The following is a 23,897-nucleotide window of genomic DNA, read 5'->3' on the forward strand; positions in this document are numbered from 1 at the left end:
CTCCCGCCCTTCCCCTCCATCACTGAGGGAAGGAGCGGGCCACCGCCCGCGCGGGGACCAACCCCAACTCGGCACACGCCCCTCCTCAGCCCTGGTGATGAAAATCCTTGAGGCTGAGGGAGGGGCAGAGGCCGCAGCCCGGCTCGCTTTCCCCCACCATCAAGCCGGAGGTCGCCCTCTTGGGTGGCCGCCGGTGGAGGGGTGCAGCCGGGCTGCATGATGAAAATCCTTGAAGCCGAACGATGGCTGAAAGGTACCAACTCCCACGGGGTTGCGTTCCTCCAACGATGGAGCGAAAAGACGGCGGTTTCCCCCATCCGGGGGCTTGGAAGACGGAGAGACACAATGCATAGGGGAGGAAGGAGACATGGTCGCCTTACGAAGGGGGTCGCCCTCCTTTTAAAGGCGACTCCCCCTGCTTGCACCCTCAACCGTCACGGGCTGAGTCTTCTCCAACACGCCTCCAAAGCCCTCCCTCGCGGCGCGGGGGCTGGGACCCGCCTGTCATGCAGACCGGCTCTAAGCAGAAGAAGCCGAACCGTCGCGCACGACGCATGCAACCACCCAGCGGTTACAAGCAGTCCTCCGCTTTCGCCCGAACCAGCGGGCAAAGGGGGCAGGCGGCCATGCAGGTGGCATGCAACCGCGCCAAATGGACGCGCCTCTCCGACTCCTAACAGGCCAGCGCGACGGCTCAAGCCCACGCGTCGTGCAACTGGCGCGCCGGGCGCTGCATGCGAGCCGCTGTGCCACTCGCTCCACCACCGCACCTCCTCGATTGCGGAACCGGTACCGCAATTCGAAGCGACCCAGCCCGTGACCCAGCAGCGCCAGCCTGGCGCAGTGGTCAAATGCGGTCAAAAATGGGCCGGCAGTAATGAAGGTGGCAGGCGCGTGAGAGCAGCGGGCACGCCATCTGCCAAGCTCACGTCCCATCCGATGGGGCAAGAGAACCCCCTCTCACGGCGTGGAGACGACGCGCCCGTGACCCGTACCTCGAACGGCTCGCGCACGCGCAACGGCAACCTCGCCAACTACTCACCCCGGCGCATTAACTCCGCGGCTCGACGGAAGGCGCTACGGGCGGGAGCGGCTGGCGACGTTTCGCCTTCGCCAAAACGACCACGCCGAAAAAGGTACGCCACGACGTTCAATTTCGAATCCTTTTTCCTTTTCCTTCTTTCTCTATCTCTTGCAACAGGGACCGGGAAAGAGGGTACCCTCAAAGGGATCCTTCCCCGTGAAGGGACTAGGCTCCGAGCCTCCCTACTGATCAGGGGTTCGAAGGCTGGCCCCCCGAGGGGTTCAACAGCCGCCTCAGATCGCGTGGGCCCGACACCCACTACTGGTCAGGGGTTCGAAGGTCGGCCTCTCGAAAGGTTCCACGACCGCCTCAGGCTACTAGGGCTCCGCACCCATTACTGATCAGGGGTTCGAAGGCTGGCCTGTCGAAGGGTTCACAGTCGCCTCAGACGCCGAGCGAGGGATGACCAGGGGTACGTTCGATACATAACCAAGGCTCGGGCTGCGCTCCCGAGGTACCCTAGGATATTTCCGAGACCAGCGGGAACGACTCTGTAACGGAATCCCATCGGAGGGAGGCAACGAGCCCTCGGACCCCGTCGCTAGGGGACCGGGTCCGGCAGATCACCCGCAGGTACTTTTGGGCGTGCCTCCGGGCCCCTAGCCGACCCCTAACGAACGGGGCACGGACGTCCACTCGGATTACCCGATCGCAGCTCACCGGAGACACCATGTTCGGTGCCCATCGAGGGTAACATGGCGCACTCCCCCCCTCCTCCTTGCGGAAAGGCGACGTAGGGGCGTATATAAAAAAGCCAAGTCTGTCCCTGATCGTCCTCTCGCTCCGTGCGGAGGCTCGGGGGCTGCTCTCGCAAACCCGGCTCCGGCCGAACCGTTGACAGCGTCAACATACCAGCCCGAGAACTTGGGCCCCGACAGTGCACCTGGGCTACGCCCTGCTCGCATGAGGGAACCGACCAAACCAGCCGAAGCATTACGCAAGGCATTAAGACCTCGAAGGAGTGAAACCACTCCTCCGAGGCCTCGGGGGCTACACCCGGCGGGTGCGCTCGCGCGCACCCACCGGAATAAAGTGCCACCGAGAAAGGCTGGTCCCCTTGCAAAAAAGTGCGACGCAAGCCTCCAAGCGAGTGTTAAACACTCTCTTCGAGGCTCGGGGGCTACTGTCGGGGACCATAATTAGGGGTACCCTCAAGACGCCTAATTCTCAGCTGGTAACCCCCATCAGCATAAAGCTGCAAAGGCCTGATGGGTTTGATTAAGTCAGGGATCAGTCCATACGAGCGACTTGATCACGCCACGCCCGAGCCTAGCCTCGGGCGAGGGCAGCCGACCCTAAGATGACTCCGTCTCGCCTGAGGTCTCCTCTTTCACGGCAGACGCATCACCGGCTCGCCCGAGGCCCCGCCTTCGATAAGAAGTAACCCTGACTAAATCACCGCGCCAACCGCCCAAATCCCCGGGGCCTTCAACGCAAAAGGTAAGACTGACGGGTAGCCAGGCTTGGCCAAAAGCGCCAGAGGGAACTCCGCCTCGCCCGACCCAGGGCTCGGACTCGGGCTAAGGCCCCGGAAGACGGCGAACTCCGCTCCGCCCGACCCAGGGCTCGGACTCGGGCTAAGGCCCCGGAAGACGGCGAACTCCGCTCCGCCCGACCCAGGGCTCGGACTCGGGCTAAGGCCCCGGAAGACGGCGAACTCCGCTCCGCCCGACCCAGGGCTCGGACTCGGGCTAAGGCCCCGGAAGACGGCGAACTCCGCTCCGCCCGACCCAGGGCTCGGACTCGGGCTAAAGCCCCGGAAGACGGCGAACTCCGCTCCGCCCGACCCAGGGCTCGGACTCGGGCTAAGGCCCCGGAAGACGACGATCTCCGCCTCGCCCGACCCAGGGCTCGGACTCTGCCTCTGTCTTGCAGGACGGACTCGACCCCGGCTTCGGAGGAGCCTCCACGACACCCGACCTAGGACACGAGACCGCCACGTCAACAGGGAGCGTCATCATCACCCTGCCCTGAGCCGACTTGGGTCGCAGAAGACAAGACCGGTGTCCCATCTGGCCAACTCCGCCAGATAGGCAATGATGGCGTCCCACTAGGCCATGACGACGGCAGCTCCCAGCTCCCTCACGAAAGCAGGGAGACGTCAGCAAGGGCACAGCTGTTCCAACAGCTGTCCCTCCGTCAAGCTCCATTGCTTCTCCAACAGCCACGACGCCACACCAACAGGGTGCCAAGATCTCTCCGGCTGCCACCTCGGCATGTACTTAGGGCCCTAGCTCTCCCTTGCTAGACACGTAGCACCTTGCTACACCCCCATTTTGTACACCTGGCTCCTCTCCTTACGCTTATAAAAGGGAGGACCAGGGCCTTCTTAGAGAAGGTTGGCCTCACGGGAACGAGGGCAGGGGCAGGCGCTCTCTTGAGGCCGCTCGCTCCCCTCACCCGTGCGGACGCTTGTAACCCCCTACTGCAAGCGCACCCGACCTGGGCGCGGGACGAACACGAAGGCCATGGGAACCTCCGTCTCTCTCTCTCTCTCTCTCGACTCGGCTCCGGCCACCGACCTCGCTCTCTCTTCCCCCCTTCGCGCTCGCCCACGCGCTCGACCCATCTGGGTTGGGGCACGCGGCACATTCACTCGTCGGCTCGGGGACCCCCCGGTCTCGAAACGCCGACAAATACATATATGTGAAACTTTTCCAATAGTGTTCCTATGTTGTGTAGATGATGGGAAAATATAAAATATGTCGTTTGGCACTTTTCATAATGCAAAGTATTTTTAGGTGCTTTTCTGACCTATTGATTGTTATTTTTGTGTAGGTCAAAATACTTATCGAATTGAGCTAAACATTTTATGGTAGACTCCAATGGGGGTAAGGTAGTTACTGTAATTTTCTCAGAATTTTAGGAGTTCAGAAAATTGCCTGTTGCTATTCTAGCCTTAGTTTAAAGTTGAAATATTGAAAAATTGTTAAGGCATGCTATTTAAATAGGATGCTTGGTGTGCCCTTGAAGCATGGTACTTTGGTGGTGTGATTGATTGATGTTTGGTTTGGTCAAGTTTCATACACCTAAGTAGGTATGTATATATGTCGATGCTAGGTGTTATATATATACACACACGCGCGCGCGCACACATATACATTGATGTCTTCTTTTCATGATGAGTGACACGGGTTGGTAGATGACATGTAATTAGGGTACATGTTCTTGGATGATGTTGACTACCTTGTAGAGGAAATATGCACCTACTCTGTTGTCGGGGACCATAATTAGGGGTACCCTCAAGACGCCTAATTCTCAGCTGGTAACCCCCATCAGCATAAAGCTGCAAAGGCCTGATGGGTTTGATTAAGTCAGGGATCAGTCCATACGAGCGACTTGATCACGCCACGCCCGAGCCTAGCCTCGGGCGAGGGCAGCCGACCCTAAGATGACTCCGTCTCGCCTGAGGTCTCCTCTTTCACGGCAGACGCATCACCGGCTCGCCCGAGGCCCCGCCTTCGATAAGAAGTAACCCTGACTAAATCACCGCGCCAACCGCCCAAATCCCTGGGGCCTTCAACGCAAAAGGTAAGACCGACGGGTAGCCAGGCTTGGCCAAAAGCGCCAGAGAAAACTCCGCCTCGCCCGACCCAGGGCTCGGACTCGGGCTAAGGCCCCGGAAGACGGCGAACTCCGCTCCGCCCGACCCAGGGCTCGGACTCGGGCTAAGGCCCCTGAAGACGGCGAACTCCGCTCCGCCCGACCCAGGGCTCGGACTCGGGCTAAGGCCCCGGAAGACGGCGAACTCCGCCCGACCCAGGGCTCGGACTCGGGCTAAGGCCCCGGAAGACGGCGAACTCCGCTCCGCCCGACCCAGGGCTCGGACTCGGGCTAAGGCCCCGGAAGACGACGAACTCCGCTCCGCCCGACCTAGGGCTCGGACTCGGGCTAAGGCCCCGGAAGACGGCGACCTCTGCCTCGCCCGACCCAGGGCTCGGACTCCGCCTCGGCCTCTGCCAAACGATCTCCGCCTCGCCCGACCCAGGGCTCGGACTCTGCCTCTGTCTTGCAGGACGGACTCGACCCCGGCTTCGGAGGAGCCTCCACGACGCCCGACCTAGGACACGAGACCGCCACGTCAACAGGGAGCGTCATCATCACCCTGCCCTGAGCCGACTTGGGTCGCAGGGGACAAGACCGGCGTCCCATCTGGCCAGCTCCGCCAGATAGGCAATGATGGCGTCTCACTGGACCATGACGACGGCAGCTCCCAGCTCCCTTACGAAAGCAGGGAGACATCAGCAAGAGCACAGCTGTTCCAACAGCTGTCCCTCCGTCAAGCTCCATGGCTTCTCCGACAGCCACGACGCCACCTCAACAGGGTGCCCAGATCTCTCCGGCTGCCACCTTGGCATGTACTTAGGGCCCTAGCTCTCCCTCGCTAGACACGTAGCACCATGCTACACCCCCATTTTGTACACCTGGCTCCTCTCCTTACGCTTATAAAAGGGAGGACCAGGGCCTTCTTAGAGAAGGTTGGCCTCGCGGGAACGAGGGCAGGGGCAGGCGCTCTCTTGAGGTCGCTCGCTCCCCTCACCCGTGCGGACGCTTGTAACCCCCTACTGCAAGCGCACGCGACCTGGGCGCGGGACGAACACGAAGGCCGTGGGAACCTCCGTCTCTCTCTCTCTCTCTCTCTCTCTCTCTCTCTCTCTCTCTCTCTCTCTCTCTCTCTCGACCTGGCTCCGGCCACCGACCTCGCTCTCTCTTCCCCCCTTCGCGCTCGCCCACGCGCTCGACCCATCTGGGCTGGGGCACGCGGCACATTCACTCGTCGGCTCGGGGACCCCCCGGTCTCGGAACGCCGACAGTTGGCGCGCCAGGTAGGGGCCTGCTGCGTGTTGACGAGCGATTTCCCGTCAAGCTCCAGATGGGCATTCTCCAACGACCTCTCCAACCCGGGACGGTGCTCCGTTTCGGGAGCCTCGAGTTCATGTCTCTCGACAGCAGCTACGACATGATACTCCTTCCACCGCCGCGCGACAGCGACAATGGTGGCGGACAGCCCACCCGCCGGCGGCGGAACCGACGACGCCTTTCCCGCATGGGGGAAGGACAACTTTCGAGCTCGCCCCATCCTCTCCCTCGCCATCGGAGGAGGAGGAAGCGGGGCAACCAAGGCCGAGCGGGAGGCTGCGCTCCGACGGTTGTCGAGCAAACCGACATCCCCGGCGCCCCGACGGAGGACGCGCCAAGCGTCGCCCTCGCGTTCGAGGCAAAGGCGAGCAGCATCCCCCCGCAACACGACGACCCCAAGCAAGTGGACGACGCCAGCACGCTCACGGAGGGCCTGCAGGACGTCGCCCTCGTACCCAAGACGGCGGCGCGATCAACCCTCGACGTGGCTTCGTCGCTCCTCGTTGACAAAAAGGTACCGACTGCTCCCCATCTTTCGTTATTTCGACTCGACCTCAACACGCCTGGCGATCTCGCTTTGGCGGGCACTCACATTGAGGCGAGTGCAACCTCTCTGGGGTTTCGTGTGCGGTCGCCTTGGGACCGATTGACGGGTGTCTCGACCTACGGACCCTCTGGGTCCGAGGAAGATGACGACCCCAGCATCTGCTGGGATTTCTCAGGATCTGGCAACCCTAGTGCCATGCGGGACTTCATGACCGCATGTGACTACTGCCTCTCCGATTGTTCTGACGGCAGCCGCAGCCTTGGCGACAAGGACTGCGGCCCGAGCCGCGAATGTTTCCACATCGAGCTAGGGGATCCCTCCGGAGGCGGCTGTCTCGGCATGCCGGAGGATGGTGATCTCCCTAGGCCGGCGCCTCGCGCCGACATCCTGCGGGAGCTAGCTGTGGTCCCCGTTCCGGCGGGGGGTCACGACCCACAGCTCGAGCAAGTCCGCGGGGCGCAGGCCGGGCTCGATGAGGGAGCGGGAGCGCTCGAGGCAATCCGACAGGATATCGGGCAGGTATGGGCGGGCCAGCCCCCGGCCGGAGAAATACGTCACTTGCCCCAGGGTCTCCAACACCGCACCACCAACGATGCCAGGGCCAGACTGCCTCCCGCATCCGGCGGAACCGGTCAGGACCTGGCAGCGGCAGCGATGCTCCTCCGCGCGATGCCGGAGTCATCAACCACCGAGGGTCGGCGAATTCAGGGAGAACTCAAGCATCTCCTGGAGGGCGCTGCGGCCCGGCGGGCCGAAAGCTCCACCTCCCGAAGGCAGGGGTACCCCTCGGAACTTCGTGCCGCGACTTCCCGACCCATGCGGGAAGCCTCGGTCTACACCGGGCGCACGCGCAACACCGCGCCTGCGGCCCCGGGCCACCTCGGCGACGACCACCCTCACCGCGACCGCAGGGCTCGCCTCGACGAAAGGGTGCGCCGAGGCTATCACCCCAGGCGTGGGGGACGCTATGACAGTGGGGAGGATCGGAGTCCCTCGCCCGAACCACCCAGTCCGCAGGTCTTCAGCCGAGCCATTCGGCGGGCGCCGTTCCCGACCCGATTCCGACCCCCGACTACTATCACGAAGTACTCGGGGGAAACGAGGCCGGAATTGTGGCTCGCGGACTACCGCCTGGCCTGTCAACTGGGTGGAACGGACGACGACAACCTTATCATCCGCAACCTCCCCCTGTTCCTCTCCGACACTGCTCGTGCTTGGTTGGAGCACCTGCCTCCGGGGCAGATTTCCAACTGGGAAGACCTGGTTCAGGCTTTCGCCGGCAACTTCCAGGGCACGTACGTGCGCCCCGGGAACTCCTAGGACCTCCGAAGCTGTCGGCAGCTGCCGGGAGAGTCTCTCCGGGACTACATCCGGCGGTTCTCGAAGCAGCGCACCGAGCTGCCCAACGTCACCGACTCCGATGTCATTGGCGCGTTCCTCGCCGGCACCACCTGCCGCGACCTGGTCAGCAAGTTGGGTCGCAAGACCGCAATACATACATATAGGCAAACAATAAAAATAACATTACACCAAACAGAGAAATAAACTGCGTAAATATATTCTACGTGTCACTACAAGATCGTAGGTTCAAGAACCACTAAATTCGGAGTTAGAATGCGGAAGTTATGAATTTTCTAAGTTTTCTATAATTATTCTTATACTATAAATCAATTTCCCACGGTTTATTCATTTTTTTCGTTTATTTATTCCCATTGAAATGGCATGCGGGTTCGATTTCTAGAGATGATAGGGTGCTCGGTGTAAAAATCTGGACCTATCTGCGATTACTATTGACTAGGCATGGACGGCGGCCTGATTATGCAAAAATGTAGGGACTCTTTAGCAAAACCTCCGCCGCGAAGGGGTATGCCTCAACCAGATCCGTCCGATTCAAAAGCCGCGGCCTAGATTAGATCGACCTATAACTGAAACGGTACGCACCCGCGACCCTCGATCCCGAGATCAACGGCCCGGATTCTATATCTACGCGATCCGATCGTAACCGTCCGATCCCGATCCAACGTTTCACAATCGCCACGGCCAAAATGTTCCCTCCCCCAAATCTCCACTGTTGGATGCTAATTCAACGGCGAGCTAACCATCTCCCACCTCCGGACTAACCGAGCGGCGGCGTGCCAGCCCCACGGCGGAAGCCTCGCCGGAGAGCTACGCAAAGGGTCCCTGGTGCACGGTCACGAGATCTGCTAGGCGCTATACGATGGGGGGAACGAGGTGAAGCAGAGGAGGGGTCATCACCTTCGGTTGCGTGGCTCCACGCTTGGCTCACGACGCGCGGTGGCCCCACGGTGGAGTCCCGCCTCCGTCGAGCAATCGCTGACGACCCGGCCACTCCCTCGCCCACGCGACCCGCTGCACGACTTCCCGAGGTCACGCGCTCCCTCCTGGTCCGATTCCCGTGGCCAGACCGGTAGCAGAGGTGGAGATCAACGGCAGCCCGCGCTCCGGTGTCTCTTGGCAACGAACCCTCAACAACGACGCCACAGATGGATGAATGCGGTGGGCGCGAGATATGGCGAGAGGCGCGGCGCACGAAGGCTTTTATAGGCCGGCCGGGGGCAACAACTTGCCCTGGATCCTCACTGATTCTAGCTGACGGCGGTTCGCCATAACCGTCTTCGGCTAGGAGGAGGGACTAGTGACCGGGGCCCGCCTGGCAGCGACAACAGAGAAGCGCGCGCGCGGCCTAAGGCACTGACATCGGGGCCACACGCCGGTCGCGTGCCTTCACTTGAAGGAGCGAGAGGCTGACGCCCAGGGCCCATAAGTCGGCGCCATATGATCGGATGGGCTGGCGCGATGGTGGAATTGGAGAATGGGCCGGCCGGGAGGTTTACTCGGCCGAGGCAATTCGGCCCAGGCGTAGGAGCTTCCTTTCTCTCTTTTTTTTCCTTTTTTTATTTTATTTTCTATTTCCTGTTTTTTTTAATTCCCCATCCAAATTTGTTTGTGAGTTTAACACACAGATTAAGTGCACAAATAAGAAGTACCAGCATGATGCAATATTTATTTTAATTTATTAATGAATTTAACCATGTTACCTTCTATATATATATGTGTATATATATGCTTAAAAAAATTCCATATAAGGTACAACCAAATAATTCCATTTTTTTATTCACTAAATTTGGGTATTACATAAGTACATGCTGTGTTGCTGTCCAAAAACTGCAATTGCTAAGTTAATCGCTTGAACTTACTTTTGTTTGGCTAAGTAGGTTTGGTTAGTTCTTGATTGATGAAGACTTGTAATTGTTATACTCAAGTTAGCATGTGTCCCTTGATTGATACGCTTGTCATTCCCATGTTATGCTTGTGTACAAATTAAGTTAAGTATAAGGTCGAATATTCCATGCCTTCAGTAGAGTTAGATTCATGTGCCCGATAATGTATAGAAATAACTAGTGCTTGTGTATGAGTGTTTGCAGTGTCTTGCTGTTTAGTGCTTACTTCACTATTGTGTGGCATCATATGGTATTGTGTTACTTTTCATTATGCTCATACATATGCATCGTGCACTTCATTTAGGTACGCTAGATGTGGAGCACGTGGACGTGAAGGAAATGGCTTGGAACTACTCCCCAAGAAGATGTGGTGGACTTATCTCGAAGACGAGGGACTGATCAAGTGGCTGTTCGTCAGCGGGTGCCGACTAACAGAAACACTAACCTAGTGTTGGATTCCAGGCAAGCCCTGACATCTAATTCCCATGGTTTGCAATAATTGTTTTATTCACCTACCTGCCTATGATTGTTGCATTAGGTTGTAGGAGTTGTTTGGAAACAATTGCTGCATTTATCCTTGATTACCTTTGTTAATCCCTATCCTTGTCACCTGGGTAATTTAAGTACGCTTAAATGCTTAGGCTTGCTTAGACGGTAGAAGTCGAGTGATTTCCTATCACCTGCAAGGTACTTGTTACCTTATGCTTGATTTGGGTAAAGTCATCGGGAAATATCAATGAATAATAGGAAGGTTAATATGAGACCGGACGGGATGCAGATAGGGAAACAACAAGACATGGAGGTCTTGGGTGTCTACTTATCCCCGTCTGTGTCGATTAAGGACCGTACCGTTGAGGTCCCTCGAGTCATGTTAAACGTATGCCTAATCACTTAGCTGGTCGGATAATTCGTTCCGACCGCGAAGCCAGAGTACTATTCCAGCCGGATTCGACCTTGCGGTGCACCTACTGGAGTGGTTGAGGAGTGACGGGGATGCGGCGAGTTAACCCACGGTGAATGGTGCGCCCTAACCCTCTGGTAGTCGAGCGGTCCCCGGGTATGGTGACCTCTGTTGATTCCGCGGCGTGCAGCCGGGCTGTTTCTGGAATATGTATAGTGGTGATCGTATCCCATGAAGTACTGTGGGTATGGTTTGTGTTAGGAATACCCCGCCAGCTGGTTAGTAATCGATTCGAATCGCCATCGCTCCTGGATAGTGAGCACTTGACTTGAGCTATCTCATCGTAGTAAGACTACACAATGATAATGAGGATATTGATTAAGGATGATGACACATAATTATAATCAAGGGTTGGGTTACTCTTGCTTGTCTACTTAATGAGATTTGCTCAACTTGATTCATCATTAAAGCTATAACTAGACTTATAGTGAACTGACAAATGTCATCTAGCTAATTAGGTGCTAACCTAGATTTGTTGCGGAATAGGTAAAAAGAGAATGAACTGCTAAAAGATGAATAACCATCCTGATGCCCCTTAAGTTGCTAATAACTACATTAATTCCTTTACTCTTCCAAAATAAAGAGCCAGCTCCAGATAAAGCCTTGCATAATCCTTGGTGTCTTTTACTTTCTTATTTTTCTGGTTTTGGACGGGTAAGTCTAGCTGAGTACATTCGAGTACTCAGGGTTTATCCCACCATGTTGCAGGTGAAGATCTAGGCCTGCTGAGGATGGTGGATAAGCGCCGGTGGGCTCGGCCTTCTATACATCTCATCTCCGCTTCTCTTGAGGACTGTCATTGAGCTTGCAATATATTTCAAAACTATGGTTATATCTATACTGCTCAAAGTTGTATTTCTTTCAAATCAAGTTTTATACTTACTTTTATCTCCTTAATTGTAAACTCATTGTAATATTATTTCCGCTGCAAAAACTCCTGTATATGATTTTGTATTTACTTAATTTGCGATCTTGGTTGTGAGTTGATTTACCGAGGTCCTCTGGGATACTCGGTGGTCTACCGGATCTATATGAGTTCAAGTATGCTAAACAACTGTGGAAGCAGATATTTTTGGTACTTGTGCTTTTATAGATTGGGCGGTCCCATCACAGCTGGTATCGGAGCATGGTTAAGTATAATACAGTCATATACCGGCTTTTAAAAACAAATTTTTTGGTTTCAAAAACCTATTTTCAACTAAGTATTCTCTATAGTTTTGAAAAATCTTCAGATTTGAAAAAACTATAATGCTAGCGACATCCTCTTCTAAGCCCTAAATTAAGGACTATCAGGTGGCTTAGTTAGAATACTAACTTGGGGGTTCCATGCATACATGTGTCTGTTCTTTCGGACCATTCAATTGAATGGTGGTGTATGGATCATTTTGCCTCTACACTCAGGTAAGGTGAGTTGTGAGAGCATGACCGAACAACCGTCGGTCTAGGCGAGAGTTATATGTGGTACTGGACTATATACATGTTACACATGTGTATATAGGATCGTACTTAATTGTGGGAGTATTTAAATTCTCGGGTGGATTCAGTACCCCATATGTGTATATGGGTATATACATGTGTGGGAGTGCTTAGAATTGTAATGTACATTTCTACAACGTCGCACCTACGTCAAGGTAAGGAAGGTAAGTGTAGGACCAGGCAGACCGGGGCTAGTCGGCTGCCTTCATATACGGAAACGTGTATGTCGTATAAGGACTGCTAGATTACTTTCAGCAAAATATATATGTTGCATTCATGGGGATGGGCTGCAATGGAAATTTTCTGCAGGTACACTAACCCCGAATGCGTATATGGTAGCTGACGACTAGCTAACTGCCGAGAGAGTGCGTATGATATGCCACCGATATAGAACGTGATTGCCGCCATAGGTTGGCATGACTGTGAGGACGAATAGGACGAGCATACATCATGATTGTTGCATCCAGTTTGTCTCTTGTGTACTGAACATACTTCCCTCATCTTATTCATGCTTCCCTTACCCTTATTCCGATAATGCTCAATTGTGAATAGTGTGGTAAATCGTTGTCCCCTGAACTACAAGGAACATTTTATCCTGTGTCGTTGGGCAGACTTGTTAGGATTGTGTTATGTATTTCTCTTGCTTTGCTAATTAGAGGTACAATAGATGTTCGACCCTTTTTGGCCTAAACTAGCAAGAGTTGTTGCCTGTTCTGTTCGTAGAAGGACCCTAATTCAAACAATCCTAAGGTTCCAAAGTGAAACCCTCGTTAGAAATCGGATGTCAATGTATGTGATGTCTAGCCCTTGTATGTTGTCTCATAAAAACATGCACCTACGCTGCTTCTAGAGCTAATTAGCGTGATCGCTAGTTCCACCTAGTGTAACTGTATGCTTGTGTATACCGATAAAAAAATGGTTGGTGCTTGTTTGCGCAAATCCTCTTTAGTCAACGTTCTTCTCGAGAATCTTTGACCAAATCCTCGTTGATCTCTCGTCTGCTCATACCAGATCCCCTTTTGTTTGATGACCTCTCTTCTCACTTGGATCTAGAAATCTTGTTCCTTATGGATCATGTTGTGACTTTATCTGTCAAGTCTCTAAACCGTTTATTAATTCTACCCTGTCATCTTGTTGTTGCTACAACACTTTCCAAAGTATCAGATGTGGATCAGTTTAAATCTCTCATTCATGTCTCACGGTACCCCTGCTCGTGTATCAGGATAGCCTGAAGATCTCTTTGTTAGACCCAAGTTGTGTAGGGAATTAAAAACAAGAACCTCGTGCCTGCGTTCTCGACAGTTAATCTGTATCTCTCTTATGTCATGTCTCTATCTTGAGCCACATCATTGTTTACTCACTCTAAGAAGTCATCCGATGTAAGTAAATCTCGCGTTCCTCGCCGTTGTTGTATTCTCTGTTGAGAATCATGACGATGCCTTATCAAGTTTATCTATGAGAGACGTATCTGTTCGGTTCCATGAAATCGTGTATGGTCTTTGATTCTTTTATGTCTCTAAAATTTCGTCAATTGTGATCTCATGATTGCCTCCTCCTCATATTTAATCTTATACTAATCATTGATTTGGTAACCTGTGATACCCTCTTCATCAACAAGTTAAGTTTTGGACCCTGTTCTGTCCTTGTCATCGAGCCATACTCTCATGGGCTCATTTTCTTGCAATCACCCTTACTTGTGATCCCCCGCTGTATACTGCTATCTGTGTACAGTTTATCTGTGCCACGTGGGATTTCTCATTGGTTGCGTTGGTAATGGTGTTATAACTAATGACTGACGGTGCCGCGACGAAACCGAGGGCCTCCTGTGGGCGCGCACACAAGGTTGTGCTGCTCGGCACGCGCTGGTATCGCGGTTTGTAGTTGTAATCCATTATGGAACTACACCAATGTGTTATCTTTCGTGTACACACCTCCCTTGAATTGTTGTCTGTATTTTGTCTTAATGTATCTCGATGTGTTATCTTTTGTGGACCCATCTTCCTTGAATCGATCCCGATATTCCATCTTCACATATCGTGATGTTTTGTCTAATTTATCTTCCGTGTTCTGTCCGAAGGTAGGAATATATCTGACTGAATGAAATAAGACTCCCTTCGGAAGTTGCAAAGAAGATAACCTATAAAGAGTAGAATAATTTTGGACATTAATGTTAATATATTACAACAGGTGGTAGACAAAGGACTCTACACAATCAATCAAATAATTAAGCAACATATGCCATCACTGTTGGATCAAAAGTGCATATAGCCCTTAAATTGGACAAATATCAGCCAATAAATAATCAACATGATGTGATGATTTTTCTTAATTAAGGTTACCTTTGGTCCAGAAAAATTCTCACCTGAGTTCAATATCTATCTACATGAGGATTCTGCCGTCAAAATAAATCACGAAGAAATGACCCCTTCCTTGCCAATTTGATGCACTGCGAATATAAATATATTTGACGTAATTGTTTCTGTAAAAGTTGAAAACTAAAATTTTGGTGTTCAGAGACAGGATTAGTTACCATAAAGAAAAGGTAATATACAACTAAGCTATAAAATGTGTTGAAGTGCGTATCTGGAAACAATAAGACCAAACCATTATCTTGTTGTGTATGATGAGTAGGTTCCGCCACTAATGAAATGCAGGAGTTTGTTCATTCGCTCTCTCATGCGAGCCGTGTATTCCCCAACCAAGCCAGCCTGTCTAACGTAACTAAATGGACAAATACGCTGATTGAATGAATTCAATTCCACCTTGGATAATCACACAGATAGTTTGAATTTAAACTAAAAGAGAATGTGGCGCTACAAAGGCACATAGTCCTTTAAGCTCAATATCATGACACATTTAACAATAAACACAGATCCTGTTGTATGTTCCAAGCAATGTAAACTGAAAGGAGCTTTTAAAATTAATCCCTTTTTGCCTAAGCAGTCAAGATATTCTACACGAGCCACACATGGAAGTGTGAAGTGAAAACAAGCTGAGAAAGGTCAAATAAATTATTTGAATTAATTGTGAACCCTCTACTTGGATTGTCAACGAAACATGAAAAGGTTTACTCAATGTCAAAAGTAGTTCAACAAGTTGGTTTTGATAACTTGCAACTACATCGTGAAGAAAAGTTGTACACGAACCGTGAATGAAAGATGATTTTTGTTCAACTCGAGGAATAAAACTTTGAATCTTTAATATGAGTATCATGGCAATCTTTCCACCGATCACAAAGGCCTTAAGCACATCTTCACATAATATGACCTAAATCTAAGATAAAGATATTTGTTAAAAACTGGTCAAGAAATATGAATTTGAAGTTCAGCACCACCCAGGTAAAATGAATGTGATGCGAACATACTTAATAGCAACGTTCAGTGTCACTTTAAGAATCGAGAGCCTGTAAATGCTGAATTATGTCAAAAATTAGAAACAATTGGTCTGAGGACCGTTCCACATAACTGTCTAATTTTACTTCGAATTCAATTCACATTGATGAAGCAAGTTCTTGATGGAGCTTATTTTGTTCTAAGTCGCCTTTCATTCAGACCACCGTAAAATGTATCAGGGTCTTAGAGGAAGGTTTCAGTGGACAAGAATGAGGCGATAAATTACTAAATATGTGTTTCGGATTGGATGCATATCTGAAAGTAATGAAAAGTCAATTAAAAGCAGCAAGTACTTCACAACTATTGACTATACCCACCTAGAAACAGGAAAATGTTCATATGTGCTCCAACAAAATGAACTAGAGCTCTATGAACTCCGTGGAGTTGGGTTGCTCCAATTATTTCTGGAGTTGGGGTGTTTGGCTAGTTCTAGCCAGCTCTAGCCTAGAGTTCAGCTCTAGAGCCATGCCAAACACCCCCATAGACTCCGACCACTCTCCCCGTTCCCAGCTAGCAGCTTGGACGCCTGGACTTCCGCACCGAGCGTCTTAGCCTCCGTCGCTGCCTATGGGGTCATGTAAAAGCAGGGTCCACCGGCCAGTGATGACAGACGCTCGATCGCCTTATGTTGTGAGCTGCTCTTGGCCGTTCGAGCGACACGAGATCTTCAAAGGGCAGAGAAGTTGGAGCAAATATAACCCTCTCGCGTCCGCCCCACTCCCCGCTCCACACTGATGAACTCTGGTAGTCCTGCTCTCCGTCGCTGCCTATCACTACCGGAATCCGGCTCTTTGCCGAGTGCCAAGTGGTTTGCCGAGTGTTTTTTTTTGGCCGAGTGAAAAAAACACTCGGCAAAGAAGCTCTTTTGCACTCGGCAAAAAGCTTCTTTGCCGAGTGTTTTTTTTGACACTAGGCAAAGAGCTTCTTTGCTGTCACACCCGATTCCAGGGGGTAGAATCGAGCGCATACCATATGTGTGCCAGGATCCATTTCCACACATATGTTGACGTCACAAGTGTAATATATCAAAAGACAATGCAATAAAGGCGTAAAAAGAGTATAAAACTTTATTACATCATCTGAGACATAGTGTCTTAAACAAGTATCACATCAAAGTAGAGCGGAAATAAACAACTGGGCAATCTTCCACAGGAAGTTGACCGGCGCATCGTTAGACTTAGAATTCTTCGTCGATAAATTCTCCATCAAAGTCTCCAACATCACCCTCTGATCAAAATATTAGCAAGGGTGAGCTCACTTATGGTCGGGGCTCAGCAAGTGGGGGAAAAATTAATGCAGGTATAACAAGGTGAGGCTAAGGTTGAGCAGTAAGCATTTTAGTTGGTCAACATTTTATTATCAACACCTGCCTTACTAACAAGAGTGAATCCCAAATATCCCAATTAAACAAAGGAATATGAATATAACAAAAACACTTAAGTGAAACCACTTAAGCAAACTGTGGGCAGATCATCGGATCTCAATTTATGTCCATCTTTAAGTGCAATTATCATGTGAGAAGTCCAGGTCGCTCATAACCGGGAGCACGGCTGATATATCAGTTTTACACTCTGCAGAGGTGGTACAACTTTACCCACAAGCCATGTATCCCATCTAGCCCGGGTTGATCGGACCCTTAGACACTGCCGAGGTGAATGGCTAGGGATCCATTATGAGGTTTTCACAAAATACACTTAATACGAAGCAACCCGCTAAGGTTTCTAAGACGATGGTGATGGCCCCCTGGGTGAAGTACCTTAGCCAAGAATACGACCCCATGTCAACGTGGGCTGCCAGCACCTACCGCTCCCCCTCTTGCCCATCTTTCAGGTAAGGTTGCTAGGCACTAAGCATATAGAGCTAATTACCAAAGCCAGAGCCATGATAGCACTCGTGGTTGCACTGTTATCCTGGGTGGTCACTCCATGTTCCAATTAAATTTGCAATGAAGTTATCTTAACCATCGGGTTAATGCCATAAATGCCAATTAAATCTTTGGAACATTAAAATCAATTAATGGGTGACATTAAGAAATTATTAGGTTGAGCAGTAGCGTAAATCTCGCACAGCTTAATTATTTCCCCAGGTTAAACAAGGAATACAGGTAATAAATCTAGGAAATCCTTAATTAGGTGAAACTCCTCAAATTATGCAGTATATCAAAAGTAAACATTATTAAATGCAATGACTGGGTACAAAAAGAGTATGCAGAGGGAGAATCCACTTGCCTTGCACAAAATCGTCATGCGTGTCGTCTTCAAACGTATTTGGGTCCTCTACCACACAATCAGTTTCTAATAGCGTCGCACATCGTACATACAAAAGAAAACATTCACCAATAAATAAACATACACCATTACATAGGTGAAGCATACATCATACAATAAAACATACATTTAAACAAATCACATTTATAAGAAGGAATGAAAAACATGATTTGTATCTACCCTATAAATCTTAACCATATCAACGATCAATTTATTTGCTATGACTAACTACTTTGTTTCATTATCTTACTAGAAAACTTGTATGACAATTCGACTATGGATATGCATACTATATAAATTCATTTAAAATCATGGATACAACTTTAACCCAAATTCTAGGGAATCTAGTTTATTTACTAAATAATTATCTCTATCGTAAAACACGGGTCACATTCTAGTTTTAGTCTTTCTTTCTAAAAGGAAATTATATCAATTGTTAAAATATTATTTATAAATCACATAACCATAGTATTAAAGAACTAACTTAAACTACAATTTTTATCTCTACTATTTAGATTACGTTGGACTATATTGTTTCAACGTCAATAAAATATTTACTATTTCTTAGCGAATAACCAATATAATTATATTGCGCATGAGCTTGTCTATAAGCCAGAATCATAATGTAAGCAACGGTGAACGCATACTTATTTATCTATTAATACTAATAAATAAATCAATACATTTTCTAACTCAAATTAGTTAGTGTAGCAAGAATGAATTTAATAATATTAATATTCTAAAAGTCTACATAAAATTGGTAATTGTACTTTTTATAAAACAAGTGAGGATAACCTGACATAAACTAGTATTTTGTTTAATCCAAAAATCTAAGTGCTCAATTTGCGAACATGATTATTTAACTAGTAAAAATCCATTTACCACACTACCGGTGATATTTTCCCCTTTTCTAAAAAAAATGCTAATAAAATAATTAGATAAATCATCTAAAAATCCTATAATATTCATATGACATCCATACCATTTTCCATATCCATTAAAATGCACCTATAATTCTCCAAGTAGTTTCTAACATTTATCGTGACCAAATTTAACTACAAAAATTCCTATCTAGCATTTTATTGCCAAAGTGACTACTAAATGTTGTCATATTTCTCTAATCCAAAAATTCAACGCCACGACTAACATGACATAACACGGTGCTAATAATCGCATGAATCTACCAAACAATTCCATAACGCTCACATACACATAAATCGAAACCACATGTGTTCATATTACAACAAACAAAATATACAACTCATGAATCGAATCAAAAGCTCTTTATAAAATATACAAAATAATTCGGGTTGCCAACAACCTCGGGTTCGTGCGTGTGACGGGGACGGATCGACGGAGAGCGGGGCTCGACTACGGACAGCGGATGGCGTGGCTCCGGCGAACTCCACGGGTTCCGGCGACGAGCGGCAAACTCCGGCGAACTACGGCGACGAACGACAAGCAGCGGCACTAGCGATGAGCACTAGAGAGGGACAAATTCGAGTAGGAAGAAATGGGGAGGCTCTGCTGTCCCTTTTATAGAGAGAGGGAGGGGAGAAGAGAAGTCTGCAGGGAGAGGGAGAGGCGTCGGTGGTCCATCAATGGCATTGCAGTTTCTTCTCGGCATCAATTGTTTGAGGAATGGGAGAGGAGAAACGGAAGAAATGAAGTCCATAACGCAAGAAACGGTCGCGCGGGTCACGGCTCGGGCTTGGCTTCCACGCGCGGGCGGCTGTCGGCGTCGCGCTGGCTGGGGACTGCTCGCGGTCGTCGCGCCGGGGCGCGGCTGCCGCGGTGGGGCCGGCTCGGGCGCGCGGGTCTGGGCTCCTGCGCAGAGGCTGGCGCGCGGCGAGGCCATGCACGCGCTGCTGGACGTCGTGTGAGAGAGAGCGGTGGGAGGAGAGAGAGAGTAGCGAGAGAGAGAGAGGTGAGGGAGAGAAAGAATAGAGAGAGGAAGAGCTGGGAGGCGGCGGCTGGGAAATTTCCGAGAGCGCGCGCGCGTGATGCGCAGTAGTGGCTAGGGTTTGGGGCATGGGCCCCTAGTGGGCCGGTAGGTGTAGTTTTTTTTTTAAATTCCGAAACGCTTATTTAAAGAGCACAAAAATTTATAAAAATTCACCAAAAATGTTTATAAACAAAATACTCATTTTTAGACTAATAATTATTATTTTTCTTAATTATTGATTAATTACTAAGATTTCTTTTTAAAAGGAAAACAACAATCATCCGATAATCAAACAAGTGCATGCAAAGAAAACAATGCAAATGAACAATTAAACACTAAAAATTTTATTACCCTAATAAATATAATAACTAAATTTATTATTTTAATTGACGGTTTTTATGGTGTTACAAACCTACCCCTCTTAAAAAGAATCTCGTCCTCGAGATTAAGAAACTTCCGAGAATAACTGGGGAAATTCTGCTCTGAGTTCATCTTCTCTTTCCCAAGTGGCCTCATCTTCCGAATGATGACTCCACTGGACTTTGCACATGTTAATGACTTTACTCCGCGTAATTCTGCGAGATGTTTCCAGAATTCTGATTGGGTACTCCGAATAAGTCAAATCCTCATTAACATTCAGTTCCTCCATGGGTAATTGTTCTTCTGGTACTCTTAAGCACTTCTTGAGTTGTGATACGTGAAATACGTCATGCACATCTGATAATCTATCGGGTAGCTCTAACTGGTAGGCTACTTCACCTTTTCTTTCCAAAATCTTAAATGGGCCGATATAGCGAGGTGATAATTTTCCTTTAACCTTAAACCTTTTCATTCCTCTCATAGGTGAAACTTTAAGGTAGACAAAGTCTCCTACTTCAATCATCAATTCTCTTCTTCTATTATCAGCATAGCTCTTCTGTCTTGACTGTGCTGTCTTCAAATTTTCTCTGATAATTTGTACCTGCTTTTCCGCCTCTTGGAGAATCTCTGGACCAAATACTTGACTTTCTCCAGTTTGATTCCAATAAAGCGGTGTTCTACACTTCCGTCCGTAGAGTGCTTCAAATGGTGCCATTTTAAGACTTGCTTGATAACTGTTGTTATATGAAAATTCTGCATAAGGCAAACTTTTATCCCAGCTTCTGCCATGCTTTAGAGCGCAAACTCTTAGCATATCTTCCAAGACTTGGTTTGTTCTTTCCGTTTGCCCATCCGTTTGAGGATGATAAGCTGAACTAAAGTTTAGCTTGGTATCCATGGACTCATGAAGTCTTTTCCAAAAGCGCGAGGTAAACTGGGTTCCTCGATCTGATACGATCTTCTTCGGTACTCCATGCAGACAAACAATCCTTGACATGTATAATTCTGCTAACTGGGCTCCTGAGTAAGTTGTCTTCACAGGTATAAAATGTGCCACTTTGGTTAACCTGTCTACTATGACCCATATTGAATCATAGCCATCTCGGGTACGGGGTAGTCCAACTATGAAATCCATACTGATTTCTTCCCATTTCCATTCCGGTACCTTGAGAGGTTGTAGCAATCCTGCTGGTCTTTGGTGTTCAGCTTTAACTCGCTGACACACGTCACATAATGCAACATGAGTAGCAACATCTCTTTTCAAACCGTACCACCAATACTTTTCCTTAAGATCCTGGTACATCTTTGTACTTCCAGGGTGAATAGAGTAAGCTGAATCATGAGCTTCTCTCAAAATAAGTTGGCGTAAGTGCTCGATTTCCGGTACACAGATTCTTTTCTTAAACCATATTGTGCCTTGTTCATCTTCCGTGAAATCTGGGGCTTTACCCAAACTAATCAAAGATTTAATTTCCTTAATCTTCTCATCGGACTCTTGTCCTTTACGGATCTCTTCTTCCAAGGTAGATTCGACTTCCATCACTGTTGCTTCTACATTATTGAGAAATCCAAGGTTGAGTCGTTCCATTTCCCAGCACAATTCCTGTGACATCAAATGAGTAGTGATGTTGTTCACTTGACCCTTACGGCTCAAAGCATCAGCTACTACATTTGCCTTTCCGGGGTGATATTGTATCTCCAAATCATAATCTTTAATCAACTCTAGCCATCTTCTCTGTCTGAGGTTGAGTTCCTTCTGAGTGAATATATATTTCAAGCTTTTATGATCCGTGAAGATTTTGCACTTGTTTCCAATCATATAGTGCCTCCAAATCTTCAAAGCATGCACTACGGCTGCTAGTTCCAAATCATGTGTAGGATAATTCTTCTCATGTTTCCTCAACTGTCTTGAAGCATAAGCAATCACCTTTCCTTCTTGCATTAGCACACATCCAAGTCCAAGGTGTGATGCATCGCAATACACATCAAATCCCTTGTGGATGTCTGGCATTACCAGTATTGGTGCAGTGGTTAACCTCTTCTTGAGTTCCTCAAAACAATTCTGACAAGCTTCATCCCATTTGAACTCTTTGCCTTTCTCCAGTAGAGAGGTAAGAGGCTTCACTAACTTGGAAAAACCTTCAATAAATCTTCTATAGTATCCTGCTAATCCAAGAAAACTTCTGATCTTGGACACATCTGTGGGTTGCTTCCAATTTAGTATCTCACTTATCTTTCCTGGGTCCACTTTAATTCCACCATCGGTAACAATATGCCCTAAGAAAGCAACTTCTTTCAACCAAAAATCACACTTCGAGAATTTTGCGTACAGATGGTTGTCACGAAGCTTTTGTAGGACTAGCCTTAGATGATCTTCGTGTGTTTCTTCATTCGGAGAATATATCAGTATGTCGTCAATGAATACGACCACAAACTGATCCAAATATTCCATGAATACTTTATTCATCAAGTTCATAAAGTATGCTGGTGCATTAGTCAGTCCAAATGACATGACCAAAAACTCATATAATCCATATCTCGTCGTGAAGGCTGTCTTCGGTACATCTTCTGCTCGGATCTTTAACTGATGATATCCCGATCTCAGATCTATCTTCGAGAATATCTTAGCTCCCTTCATTTGATCAAATAAATCTTCAATCCGAGGTAGTGGGTATTTATTTTTGATGGTTACTTCATTCAAACTTCTATAATCCACACACATTCTTCTCGAACCATCCTTCTTGTTCACAAATAGCACTGGGGCTCCCCAAGGGGATGAACTTGGGCGAACAAAACCTTTTTCTAGTAATTCTTCTATTTGTTTCTTCAGTTCTACTAAATCTTTGCCATCCATTCTATAAGGTCTTTTCGAGATAGGTGCGGTTCCAGGTACTAATTCAATAGAAAACTCTATATCACGGTCAGGTGGCATACCTGGTAAATCTTCCGGAAATACGTCTGGGTATTCGCACACTACTCTGATATTTTCCAAGGGCTTTTCTTCCAAGTGATTGATCACTGTCTTCCCTTTTTCATCTGTTGACTTGTCTATGTTGACTTGGATTCTTTCACCTTGAGGACTTGTCAACGTAATTGTTCCGTTGGCACACCGTATCACTCCATCACAACTTTTCAACCAGTTGCATCCAAGAATCACATCAATACCGTTGGATCCTAGGATCACTGGGTCGACTGAAAAATCTATTCCTTGAATCTTGATATTAACATGAGGGCATGAGTGTGTGGCCTTCATGTCACCTCCCGGTGAACTAATGTGTAATATCCTCTTCAGAGGGTACTTAGGTATGTTATGTTTTTCCACAAAAGACTCAGTTATAAATGAATGTGATGCTCCAGAGTCAAATAAAACTGATGCAGGTATGGAGTTAACAAGGAACATACCATACACAATGTCGGCATCCTCAGGCACTGACTCCGCAGTGACGTGATTGACCCTTCCTCTGCTCTGGTTCTGTGGTGTCTTGTTTTGAGCCGATCCACGAGCGGGGGTGCTCTGGTCATTTCTCTGAGTGTTGCTCCTTTGAGGTGTTTGCTGGTTGCGCCTTGGGCAATTGTTAGCATAGTGGCCTAGTTCACCGCACTTGAAACAGCCGTTGGGTTGGACTGGTGCGTTGCTTCTGGCCTGAGTGTTGTTGGTGCCACCCTGACGGTTCTGTGAATTTCCACCAGACCTCTGGTTGGTCTGGGGGTTGCTCCTTTGTTGATTCTGATTCTGGTTGTTTCTCTGGCCTTGCTGTCCAGA

At 48.7% G+C, this 23,897-nt stretch overlaps 1 protein-coding gene across 1 annotated transcript; it reads right to left on the minus strand.

Annotated features, from left to right (window-relative positions):
* Nucleotides 1-20,240: 20,240 nt before the first annotated feature.
* On the minus strand, nt 20,241-23,123 carry LOC118472284 (uncharacterized; the record flags this gene model as incomplete). The annotated part of the gene is made up of 5 exons (XM_035960264.1): nt 20,241-21,293; nt 21,783-21,938; nt 21,984-22,253; nt 22,494-22,819; nt 23,021-23,123. Coding segments are annotated over 5 exons (1,908 nt in total), but the record flags the coding sequence as incomplete, so codon positions are not given.
* Between the last annotated feature and the right edge of the window lie 774 nt (nt 23,124-23,897).

The sequence above is a fragment of the Zea mays genome, chromosome 6 (assembly GCF_902167145.1).
Source record: "Zea mays cultivar B73 chromosome 6, Zm-B73-REFERENCE-NAM-5.0, whole genome shotgun sequence".
Lineage (NCBI taxonomy): Eukaryota > Viridiplantae > Streptophyta > Magnoliopsida > Poales > Poaceae > Zea > Zea mays.